At 36.3% G+C, this 12,872-nt stretch overlaps 1 protein-coding gene across 4 annotated transcripts in view; it reads left to right on the forward strand.

Moving 5' to 3' along the window:
* The first annotated feature begins 1,045 nt into the window (after positions 1 to 1,045).
* EPC2 (enhancer of polycomb homolog 2) overlaps positions 1,046 to 12,872 on the forward strand; it is a 160,436-nt gene continuing 148,609 nt past the window's right edge. For 2 of the 4 annotated variants that reach the window (XM_074302163.1, XM_074302164.1), the window contains exons 1-2: positions 10,392 to 10,805; positions 11,478 to 11,589. Coding sequence is in view for 2 of the 4 variants with exons in the window: in XM_074302161.1 (XP_074158262.1) it covers positions 1,331 to 1,483 (153 nt within the window). In the remaining 2 variants the exon portion in view is untranslated. Of the gene's footprint in view, positions 1,484 to 10,391; positions 10,806 to 11,477; positions 11,590 to 12,872 lie in introns of those variants that run through there. The other 2 variants (XM_074302161.1, XM_074302162.1) reach the window with 1 other exon arrangement.

Below are 12,872 nucleotides of genomic sequence, written 5' to 3' on the forward strand. Positions count from 1 at the left end.
GGTCCCTTCCAGATCTGAATCCCAAACACTTTTAGATTTTTTTTAAGTTTCTACAATTTTAGATAAAAAGGAAGTTTTTGCTTCCCAACTGATATTTGTAACCACCATGTTTAGACAACACTATTTTACCAGCATCTAGGGAAATGCCTCATACACGAATACACATTTCGTTGATTTGATATTTTTATGTTGAAAAAAATCCTCCAGACTTTAAAGCCCTTAGGATAGTCCAGGTGTCAGTCTAAAATTCCTCCACATTTTCTAAGATTCTAGGATCTGGCAAAAGAAGTGAGCAGTGCACTAGCTCCATCTGACCTGATTTGTAGCTTTGCACTCCCCTTATCTGGGTAGCACTATTGCCTTAAGCATGGCCCCAAGGAAGGTAAATGTCAATGACAGATCCCTCCCCTAGGACAGATGTCTTCCAGGAATAATATTTTAGATAAAAAGGATGCAGGAAAGAGGTCTGGGGACTCCAGACAGTGAAGACTGAGCTGGAGTTGTTACCAAGCCGTGTAGACCAATCCTACAGTATTTTCACACCTCCTGGGTATGTTGTGAGGTTGAATTAAGAGCGAGCTCTGGGCTGCTTGGAGATAAGCACTATTTAAATAACAGGGTATGAGGACGAGCGTTTTACTCTCTTATTTTGCCTAAGCTCCCATGGACAGAGCTAAGGGTGAGCATGCATCTTCCAGGAGCCCTCCTTTCCCCTTGGTATTCATAGATAGGATGGGTTGAGGAGGCAGGGAACACATATTATGGTGCATGGCAACCCACGCACACCTGACAGCAGTCAGGTTGGTGGCGAGTGGCAGGGTTCTCGCCAGTCCTCTCACCCCGGGAGGCCCCAGGGCCCGTGCACACTCCTGCGGGCCGGGGGCGCGCCGAGGAAAGGGTGGATGGGGAGGGGAGCGGACTGGAGAGGAAGGAGGGAGGAAAAAGGGAGGGAGGGAGGGAGGGGGACGACGAGGAGGGAGGGAGAGGACGAGGCGCGTCCCCGCGGCGGGGGCGCGCCCTCGCGCGGGCTGCCGGGATCGCTCGCCGCCGCTGTGGTAATGTCCGCCATGTTGGCCATGGCGCAGGGAGCGGATCGGGCGGGCGAGCGGCGGATCTAGTGTGTGGAAGCGGCCGCGGGCGGCGGTGGGTTGTTCTCGGGCGGGGTGGGCGCCCATGCTGTGGACGGGGGCAGTGAGGAGGAGGAGGAGGAGCGGGCCGGCCGTGCTGCACTGAGGAAGGAGAGGAGGCGGCGGGAGCCCTCCCCCCCCCCTCGCCCGCCCCGCCGCCGCCGCCGCCGCCGCCCGGGCTGTTCCTGTGAGGCGGGGAGACAATGAGTAAACTCTCCTTCCGAGCGCGGGCGCTGGACGCCGCCAAACCGCTGCCTATCTACCGCGGCAAGGACATGCCCGACCTCAACGACTGCGTCTCCATCAACAGGGCCGTGCCCCAGATGCCCACCGGGATGGAGAAGGAGGAGGAATCGGTAGGGACTCGAGTGTTTATTATCCCCCCCACCTTTCCCTCCTCCCTCCCCCCCTCCCCATTGTCAGTCGGGCATTGCCATTCACGGAGCGCTCTACGCACGCTGGAGGGCGCAGCCGCTGCTCCGCCGCATGGGACCGTACGCCGGCGGAGTAGCGTAAACTCTCTCCGGCAGCGCAGAGCCCTCCGCGGCCGCCATGTTGTTGCGTCCCAGTGTTGTGATTAGCTCGCCGCGGCGCTTACGCTGCCGTATGGGGGCCTTGTCGTAAGCGGCGTCTAGGAATGGCGCAGGGGGATGCGCTGGCCGCCTTTGGCGTAATGCCTCTTACTCGTTTATGCGCTGGGGGCCTTTGGGGCCAGAAAGGTTTGTTTTTCGGAGTGTTTTTTTTTTTTTTCCTCATTTTTTTCCATTTTCTTTTTGGTGGTTTTTGCATCGGAGTTATTTTTTTTTTAATTCGGAGTAGAACGATCTCAAAACAAACATCTATTTTATTTTTGCAAAATAAGTCTTCTTCCTGCTCTTCCCCTCCCCTCCGACATTTCCTTCCCTTCATCCTCCCATCCCCCATGCAGTTGAAATAAACATTCTGTAGTGCAGCATTGCAGGGGGTGGGGGGAGACGGATCGACGACGACGACGACGACGACGACGACGATGATGGCACGGAGACCACTACATTGCAATCTGCAGTATTGCAGAAAGCCGGCCGACATGCAAACGTAAACCCACTTTTTTATAGTGTTGCTTTCATAGTAGCTTAAGGTATACATGGTGGTTCTATTATAGCCGAGGCAGTCTTTTTCATTGTGACCCATTATGGTGCTTGTCATGGAGGGTCGCTGCTCTTTTCATTTTGAGGTTTGACATTTTGGTGGTAGGATCCATTTCGTCTGGAATGTTAAGTTGTGGATTGTCGCACTGCTTATTGAGATGGAATGCCTTTTTTTGTTATGGGGATGACTTTTGCACCTGGTTGAATTTCGGCTGGCTTGGTGCTGGGTCTTTATGACCCCTCGAATGGTTTTACTTGCATGCGGAGTTCATAGTAACTGCACCCTCAAGAATTTCTTCAATGAACCTACTTCCCCGCCTCATTGTCAACCCCCGGTGTGTGTGGATTGGTTCTCTTGCTTCTGTGGCTGTCAAAAGAAGGCTTGCATCTCTGTGATTGGTTTTCTCCTTTGACTATTAATATTGCAGGAAGCACTTTTATGTCTTTGATTGGCTGCTCATGCTTCTGACCTCATTGTATTGCCCTGTTATTACAACTTTCCAGCTGTGATTTAATCACATCTCCCTTTAGAATTTGAATTACTGACTTACCCTTTCACTTGAAAACATAGTGTTTTTACTTCTGAATACAGCCTTCTTTCTTTCATTGTGATCTTGGAGAATATGTTCTCCAAGACTTTTGAAGAACAAATTGTCCAGAGTAAAAAAAAAAAAAAAAAAAAAAAAAACTAGAATAAAAAGTAACATTTATGAATCAAGTTTAAGATCGAATAGAAGGAATTACTTAGATGTTTTCACCCATTACACAGTAACAAATAATTCCTTGTGGGTCTAGCATTTAAAATAACAAAGTTCTATTCTGGATGAAGAATTATTCTTTTTTTTTTTTTAAATCAGGAATCGTTTTTGATCTGTCATAATACAAGTGGAGGGAATTTGCAGGTGAGAAAACGCTTTCTCAAAGTTGACATTTTTCTCTGTACTGTGTAGTCAGAGAGTTTCTTAAAGCACTGAGAAGTTAAATCACTACCAATATGCACCAGAAGCAGAACAAGATTCTTTGTTTTGCTGATGTTTTGCTTCACTTTCTATGTATTACATTCTGATGTCTTATATTTTATTTAACTTTTGATTTTAAGAATTCTTAGTAAGTTTGATCTTAGAAGACTAAATTTCTGTAAATATCATACATTTTTAAGCATTCAAAAAGACAGTCATGAAATGAATCCATCTACTCTCAAATATAATTAGTGTTAAAAAACAAACAAGCAAACAAAATAAAACCTTTAGACCAAAATTCAAGACACTTGGAGTGACACTGATTATAGCTCTCTGATTCTGGATAAATTGCTTAATTTTTTCAGGGTTTTACTTTTCCTCCTTAATAAAATGAGGGACTTCAAGATATTAAAATCAGTTATTCATTTGGATCCTGTTTCTGTCATGCACAGATTAATTATGGTATTTCAAAGATTATTTAAGGCAACCTGAAAAAAAGTCTTTCCTACAACTTATCTGAGAAATGATTAAGCTTGCTAAAGATCTTATGTTAGCTATTCCACTTTGGAATAGTTCTAATTGTTTAAAAGATTTTCATTAAATTAAGCCAAAATTTGTCTCTTTACAACTTATATTTATTTCTGTTCTCTGAGAAGAATAATCATTCTTCTTGTTTACAGAGCAACCTTGTATTTGAAAACATTTGTCCTATGTCCTTTAAAGTATTTTCTTCTGCAGGCTAAATTTTATAATTCCTTCAATTAATTTTATGTGGCATGTTGTTGAGACCCTTTCCCAACTTTGTTGCCCTGCTCCTGCTATTCTCTAGATTGGCATCCTTCCTAAAATCTCGAATTAACAATTATTTATTTTCTCTTTTTCCTCTCCCCCTTCCTATCCTTTACCCTTTTTCTCTCCTCCCACTCAAATAAATTTCTGCCAGTGCATATGGTCACCTCCTTTGGTTTTATATTCTTAGAGAGCTGTCTGAAGGATTCAATGGTTGAGTGACCTAACCAGGATTACAACCAGCATTATGTCTGTTTTAATGCAGCCTCATAGCACAGCTTTTTCGGATGCCATATTTAAAAAATCATTTTCAGTCTGCAACTTAGTGAATATTTTTGGTTTATTTATTTTTTTTATTTCTGATGCATCAAAGCCTTCTAACTTCCTTCCTAAAATGTGACAGCCCCAAAAGCAGTCACTTTTAGGACTAGTTAACACTAGAATAGGGACTGGACCTATCATTTCATGGAGAACTACTGGATGAAGAAACATCTTCTACTAATGCAATAGACACTTTTTCTGTATTTGTAGTCTTAGTTACTTGGAACACTTAGAGTTTTTAAATGACTTGCCCATTATTACAAAGTATGTGTCAGCTCCAAGGCTAGCTTTCCATCTACTAGGTTATGCATGCAGTCTCTCACCGTTAATTATATGCACTGACAAATAACTTACTGATTCTTGACTTACTATTTCAGTCAGTCAGTCATTTAAGGCAGTCAGTATATATTAAGAACCTTTTGTGCTGTGCTATACTGGAGATATAAAGAAAGACAAAAGACAATTCCTATTCTTAGAAAATTCAGTCTAATGAGAAAGATAATGAAAAAAAAACTATGTAGAAACCAAGTTATATCTATATCCTATATACATATACTATAATTTTACAGAGAAGGCACAAAAATAAAGGGAGTTCTAGAAAGGCTTGAAGAAAGCGAGATTTTAGCTGTGACTTGGAGAGAGTGAGGAGGGAAATCACAAAACAGGTGAGGAAGGTTTTCCTCCTCTGGTTTCCAAGTATAGGGGACAGATACTGAAAATGCCCACATATACTGTTTTGCTGGAGAGATTTCAAGGAGTCCAGTTGTTACTGGATCACAGAAAACATGGTAAGGGTATAAGATAGAAGAATAGTGTAATGGTGGTGGTGGTGGTGGTGGTGGTGGTGGTGGTGGGCATGGGGGCAGATTATGAAGGATTTTTTATGTTAAACTGAGGATTTGACAGCTGAGTAGATATACAATAGTTGGAGAGACTTGTGATAGGGAGTCCAACAGCAGATTATTGCAATAGATGGGATGTGGGGTGATAAAGACTTGAACTAAGGTGATGGTGATGGTGACAGTAGAGGAAAGAAGGGGAGAAATGTTTCAGAGGTAAAATTAATACTTAGGTCTTGACAACAGATTATATAAGGGGTAAGAGGGAGAAAAAGATAAAAGTCAAGGATGACACCTAGGTTGTGAACTTGGGTGACTCATATATGGAGGAATACTCAATAATTGTGAAGAGAGGATCATTTTGGGAGAGGTGGAAGGTAGTTTTGTTTTGAACATGTTGAGTTTGAGAGATCTGTGAGACATCCAGTTCACATTGTCCAGTAGGCAGTTTGAGATGCAAGACTGGAGTTCATCAGAGAGGTTAGGGCTGGTTAAATAGATTGGAGAATCATTAGCATAGAAGATGGTAATTAAATCTGTGGGAGCTGATAATATCACTGAGTGAAATAATGTAGGAGACTAGAGGACTCAGAGCTTGGGGGGACCACCCATCTTTAATGTTCTGGATGTTTCCTGGATAAAGAAACAACAAAAGAGACAGAAAAGAATATAAAAAATAAGATGGTTGACAGTGTTAAAGGCAGAGAGGTCAAGAATGATAAGAATTGAGAAAATATCATTGGATTTGACATTTAAGAGATCATTAGTAACTTTGTAGAAAGCAGTTTTGGTTGAATGAAGAGGTCAGAAGTCAAAGAGAGTTAAGAATGAGAGGAGAGGAAGTGGAACCATCTAATGTAAATGATTTTCTCTAGGAGTTTAGTTACTAAGAGGAAGAGAGATATGCAATTGTAGCTAGTAGCTAGTAGATAAATTTTGGGAGGATTTTATTTTGTTTGTTTTTTTAGGGTGGGAGAGATTTGGATTAGGAAAGTACCTACCCAGTTGAAAATTTGTGAGAAAGTAGGGATGATGGAGGGAGCAATCTGTTAGAGAAGAAGAGATAGAAAAAAAATTAGGATAGGATTTTTTTTTTAAAGCAATTAAGTTCATATATAAATATTGATTTCTATCTTCAAGGACTTAATGTGTCTCTTAATGACAATATTTGAATTTTTTTTTTTTTTAGCCTTTTCAGAAAAGCAGAGGTTGTGACTGTGGTGTGATTGCCTAACAGCTGGTTTGTGGTTGTCTTTGGCATGTTAGCTATGGCCATATGTGCATATTCTTACTATCCCTGAATGTGTTGTCATTGCCTCCACTGTCCCTAAAAATCTGAATTTTGGCTGCTTGACAGTTTGTATGAGTCAGTAATTGAAATTGGTAATAAGTTTCTTACTCTGTATTCTGGAAGAGCAGCATACCAGTCTGATACTTTAAAGACTTTTGCATCCTGTAATGGACTATTTAAATTCTGTTCCTAAAGAATATACTAGTCTTAGAATTTTAGTGTTGCAAGAAGCTTTAGAATGCATCTATTTTTTATTTGCCTCATTTTGCAGATTAGGAAACAGGTCCCAGAGAAGTTGAGTGACTTTCCCAAAATCATTTATGTCAAACACTTTCCAAAGTCATGTAAAAAGATAAGATGATTACTAGTATTAGATTTGATACTTTCTGTTTTACATATTTGAAATCTCTAGCAGAACTAGGTACTAAATGGTTTTCTTAGAATTATTCATGTGTATATAGAAGGAAACCCATACAGGAATACTAACTAGAAAATTTAATACTTGTTTATTTTTATTTTAGCAAGAAAAATAATTTTATTTGTTTTAAATATAATACTCTCCTTTTATAAATCATTGTTACTCTAATGTTTGTGTAAATGATGTACATTTTTCTTGGGTTAGAATTACACATTTGTTGCATTGCATAAAACTTTCTTCAAAACTTTTAAGGGATCCATGCTGTTATTCACCTTGCATACTTTTTCCTGTCATTTCAGATCCATCTATGCCTTCTGATCCTTCTGATCTGATGGTGTACCATCCTTGCCCATGTTTTTTCATAGTTCTTCCACAGAGGGTTCACATTGGATGTTTGTTTAGGTCTTTTTACATTTTATAGATAATAATCATATATAAGTCCCAATAGAGTTCTCACTTCTACCACATAATCATTTTGCAGATTCATATATTAATAAATGAACTGTGGGATGTTAAGCTTACAAATGTACCTATTGGAGTGGAATTATAAGCATAACCTTATAAATGTGCTTTTTTTTGCTTTATACATATTGGTGTATTATATTCTTAGTTTAATATATATAAATATATATATATATACACCTCATGAACAAGAATAAATGTTGTATATGCTCAGTTTCATAACTATTTCTAATGAATAAGAACTTAATAATATCTGTCTTTTAAGAAATAATGGCTTTTTATTTTTCAAAATACATGCAAAGATAATTTTTTTTCCAGTGAGGTAGAAGTTTCTGCAAAGATAGTTTTAACATCCACTTTTGCAAAACCTTGTGTTCCAAATTTTTCTCCTTCTCTCTTCCCCTTTCTCCCTTCTTAGACACCAAGTAATCCAATATAGGTTACACATGTACAATTATCTAAACATATTTCCACATATATCATGCTGCACAAGAAAAATTAGATGAAAAGGAAAAAATGAGAAAGAAAAAACTAACAGCAATAAGAAAAGTGAAAATACTAATGAAATTGTGATCCACATTCAGTTTCCATAGTCCTTTCTCTGGATGCAGATAACTCTTTACATCTTATCCATCTAATGGAACTGTCTCGAATCACCTTATTGTTGAAAAGAGTCAAAGTCCATCACAGATGATCATCACACAATCTTCTTGTTGTTATATACAATGTTCTCTTAATTCTCATTTCACTAAGCATCAATTCATCTAAATCTTTCAAGGCTTTTCTGAAATCAGCTTGTTCATCATTGTACAGAACAATAATATTCCATTACATTCATGTACCATAACTTATTCATCCATTCCTCAACTATTAGGCACCCACTCAGTTTCTAGTTCCTTCTCACAACAAAAAAAGTCACTACAAACATTTTTGTCTATGTGGGTTCTTTTCTCTTTTTTATGATCTCTTTGGGATAAAGACATTGCTGGATTAAAGAGTCTGCCCAGTTTGATAGTCCTTGGGTATAATTCCAAATTGCTCTCCAGAATGATTGGATTAGTTCACAATTAGTTCACAATTAATTCACCAACAAATGTATTAGTGTCCCAATTTCCCCAATTTCCTCCAACATTTATCATTATCTTTTCTTGTTATCTTAGCCAATCTGAGAAGTATGAAGTGGTGCCTCAGTTGTCTTAATTTGTATTTCTCTAATCAATAGTGATTTAGAGCATTTTTTCCCTATATGACTAGAAATAGCCTTAATTTGTTCATCTGAAAATTATTCATTTCCTTTGATTTATTAATTGCGGAATAGCTTGTATTCTTATAAATTTGATATATATTTTAGAAATGAGGCCTTTATCAAAAACATTGGGTTTAAATTTACCCCCTCCCCCCCCCCCCCCCCGTTTTCTGATTCCCTTCTAATCTTGGCTGTATTAGTTTTGATTGTACAAAACCTTTTTGAATTTAATGTAATCAAAATTATTCATTTTGCATTTCACAGTGTTCTCTAGTTCTTTGTCTATAAATTCCTTCCTTCTCCACAGATGTAAGAAACAGCTATCCCTTGTTCTCTTAATTTGCTTATAGCATCACCCTTTATGTCTAAATCATGAACCCATTTCGATCTTATCTTGGGATAGGTGTTAGGTGTTGGTTAGTGCCTACTTTCTGCCACACTATTTTCCAGTTTTCCCAGAAATTTTGTCAATTAGTGAACTCTTATCCCAGAAACTTAAGAGTCCTTGGGTTTGTCAAACACCAGATCACTATAGTCATTGACTATTGTATCTTGTGCACCATGCTTTATAAATAATAGTTTTAGATTTAATCCAGCTAGGCCACCTTCCTTTTCATTTTTTTTCATTAATTCCCTTGAAATTCTTGATCTTTTTTTCTCCCAGATGAATTTGTTATTATTTTTTTTTTCTAGTTCGATAAAGTAATTTCTTGGTAGTTTGATTGATAATGGCTCTGAATACATAGATTAATTTAGGTAGAATTGTCATTTTTATTATTTTAACTTAGCCTGCCCATGAGCACTTGATATTCTTCTATTTGTTTAGGTCTAGCTTTATTTGTGTGGAAAGTGTTTTGTAATTGTGTTCATATAGTTTTTAGCTTTGTCTTGGCAGGTAGACTCTCAAAAATGTTATATTACCTAGTTATCTTAAATGGAATTTCTCTTTCTATCTCTTGCTGCTGGACTTTGTTAGTAATATGTAGAAAGTTATTTATGTGGGTTTATTTTATATCCTGCAACTTTGCTAAAATTGTTAATTGTTTCTGGTAATTTTTTAGTGGATTACCTAGATTTCTTTTAAGCATACCTTTGTGTCATCTGCAAAGAGTGATAATTCTGTTTTCTCATTATCCACTCTAATTCCTTCAATTTCTTTTTTCTTCTGTTATTGCTAAAGCTAAAAGTTTGTCTTTCACAGTAAAGGTGATTTTATATAAAATTGAAGAGACTATAGATTCTACATAGCCATTGTAGATATTTTCAAAAAAAGTTTTTTTTTTCTTTTTAACCTACACAAATACATTTCACTAGAGTACTTTTAAATAAGTTAAGACAATTTGATTTGTCAGTTAAGTTTTAGCATGAAGCATGCTAATTTAGCATGAAGATTGAATCTCCTGAATATTGCAGTTCTTTTTCTTTAAGATTAAAAAAATGTATTATGCCATTTTATTCCATGTTTTCTTCTTACTTTGATGTGCAGTAGTGACTGATATTCATAATACTTCCTGGGCACCACAACGTTTCCAAATTGTCTTTTGAAAAAGGTAGATAGTAAATTGTTTTCCAATTTTTAATTTTTTAGTATTATTGTATTTTAATTCCTCCCTTCCCAATTTATTTATTTTTCCCACTTAATAGTATTTATTTTTCCCAATTTCATGTAAAGATAGTTATCAACATTCATTTGTAAGATTTTGAGGGTTTTTTTTTTTTTTTTTCTCTCTTCCCTTCCCAAGATGGCAAGCAATCTGATAGAGGTTTGATTTTTTTTTTAATTCTTTAAAAAAATTTTAATCTGTGTGGGCCAACTTTGCAATTAATCTTAATAGTCAGTTGCCTTGAATTGACTCTGAATCTGACATTTGTTTAATGCTATTTTCTTAGCAACACAATACTAGTAGTGAGAAGTAATTGATCCTTATTAATATAGTTTCTCTCCAGCACTGGCAACATCATGGTTATATGAGTAACTGTTAGCTAGTATGTCTCAAAGTTCATATGGAAATATGCAAGAAGTGTGAGGAAAACACTCTTATTACTTGGAATAATTTGTTGTTGTTCATTTGTTTCAGTTGTGTCTGATTCTTTGTAACCAACTCCATTTGAGGTTTTCTTGGAAAAGATACTGGAGTGGTTTGCTATTTCCTTCTCCAGCTCATTTTACAGATGAGGACACTTAGGTAAACAGGGTTAAGTGACTTTCTCAGCATCATACAGCTAGTAAGTATCTGAGGTTAGATGTGAAATTAGGTTTTCCTGACTCTAGGCCTGTGATCTATCTGCTGTTACCTAGTTACCTATTTAGAATAATATTTCTGTTTTTATTTACTAACATAAAGACAGTATCTTCATGGAACATTAGTTCCAAAACATGGTCCCTGTTTTTTGAGTTAAAGATCTCACATAAAATTTAAATTTAAAATTTTATATAATTACATTTTTAAGCACATGAGATTATAGAATGTTTTGAATATCTTTTATAGTTATTGTGGGGTTTAATATAGTATAACTTTACATAATAGAGATATTCCTTGAAAATTGTTAATGGTTATTTAAAAACTGATTAATGTTTTAAATTCATTTGAATACATAATCATAGTTTATTCATTATTCTGTATTCCAGATTGATTTTAGTGGCTTTTATAAGTAATACCAAATTTAAAATGTGGCTTCTGGGACTTGCTGTTCTCAGGGAGCTTACAGTCTAATTAGTGAGATAAGAAATGTGTCAGATAAAATACAAAGTAATAGTATACAGTGGTTGAAAAAATTGTGGTTCTGTAGTCTGGCAGGGGGCAAGGGAGAATGTGATAACCTGTTATCAAGAATATATTTGAAATGCTGTCATGTAGAAGAAGAGTTATAACCTTTTTTTTTTTTTTTTTCCTCCAGAGGACAAAACTAGGAGAGATGGATGGAACTTGCAGAACTTCAGAGACTTGATGTCAGAAAAACTTTGCTTACAATTTAGAGCAAGCCAAAAGGAATAGGCAATTTTTGAGAGGTAGTAGGTTCTTCTTTCTTGAAGATATTCAAATATAGGCTGAATTGATGACTAGTCAGGTATTTACATATCCCTGTGTAGGTTGAATTACCAGTTTACTGAGGTCTCTTTTTACTCTAACATTCTATGAATCTGAATAATACAAATAAATACTGAAATTGTTCTGAGGAAATCGAGATTACTATGAATTGGGATAGTCAGGGAAGTAGATCTTGAGCTGGGGTTAGTAGGGCTATATTATGGAAGGAGAAATTTGTAGATTAGCATGGATGAAAGAGTATTTTGCTTTGAAAATAGTGATAGATACTGTTAGAAAAATGTCTTGTATGTAAAGGGCATGCATATATTTATTGAATACTTGAGTGCTAAGTAGTTTGTGTAAAGGTATTGAATCTCAGGGAATATTTAATCTTCCAAATATAGGAGAATAATTTATTATTGATGAGAGAAGAGACTTAATGAAAAAAATTGTTGCATTTTGTAAAATATTCCCTTTCTAAAACATAATTATTCCACCACCATTTAATTGTTATTTAGATAAAAGTTTGATAAAGGATACAAATCTAGATTTTTGTTTTTAAGGTTTTCTAAAAGTAGAATGTATCTTTTTATATTTTATTATACATTTATTATCATACATTTAGTATAACGTTTTAGTTAAATGTTATTAAACTTCATTATTAAGTGTTAAATAATAGTGTTATCAAATTTAACATTATTAAACATTTTGTTTACATAGTAACTGATAGTATAGAACTAAGTAAACATAACCTAGCCCTAGATATATATGTGTGTACATATATGACTTTTAAAAATGTATTGTTATGATTAGTAGAATACATTAATCTGCAATTATCGAATTGATAGAAATATTTTGTAATTATATTTTCTCAAAGGCCATAACAATATATGTAACACTATAACTAAACAAGATCCATTTAGTTTTTGAAGAAGTCCTTACACTTGGAAATATTGTAAAACACTTATGTAGATCAGCACATTTATTTTGCAAGTGAAGAGCTAAAGTGCTGAAATATTAGCCAAGTCCACTAGTAGAAAGTAAACAGAAGAAAATAAATATATGTAATTTTCTATAAACTCAAAGACTTTTGTGACTGCTATGTAATCTGGCAGGAATTAGATATAGATTGTAGAAGTTAATAACTGACCTTAAGAGTCAGTATGACTTGGGTTTAAGTCTATCTGCTGATCTTAAGAAACTGTCTACAATTCTAAGTTGCTGTACTCTTTCTGATCTGCCTTATTAGAGGGAGTTCCCTCAA

Source organism: Sminthopsis crassicaudata, chromosome 3 (assembly GCF_048593235.1).
Source record: "Sminthopsis crassicaudata isolate SCR6 chromosome 3, ASM4859323v1, whole genome shotgun sequence".
In the NCBI taxonomy this organism is placed as follows: Eukaryota; Metazoa; Chordata; class Mammalia; order Dasyuromorphia; family Dasyuridae; genus Sminthopsis; species Sminthopsis crassicaudata.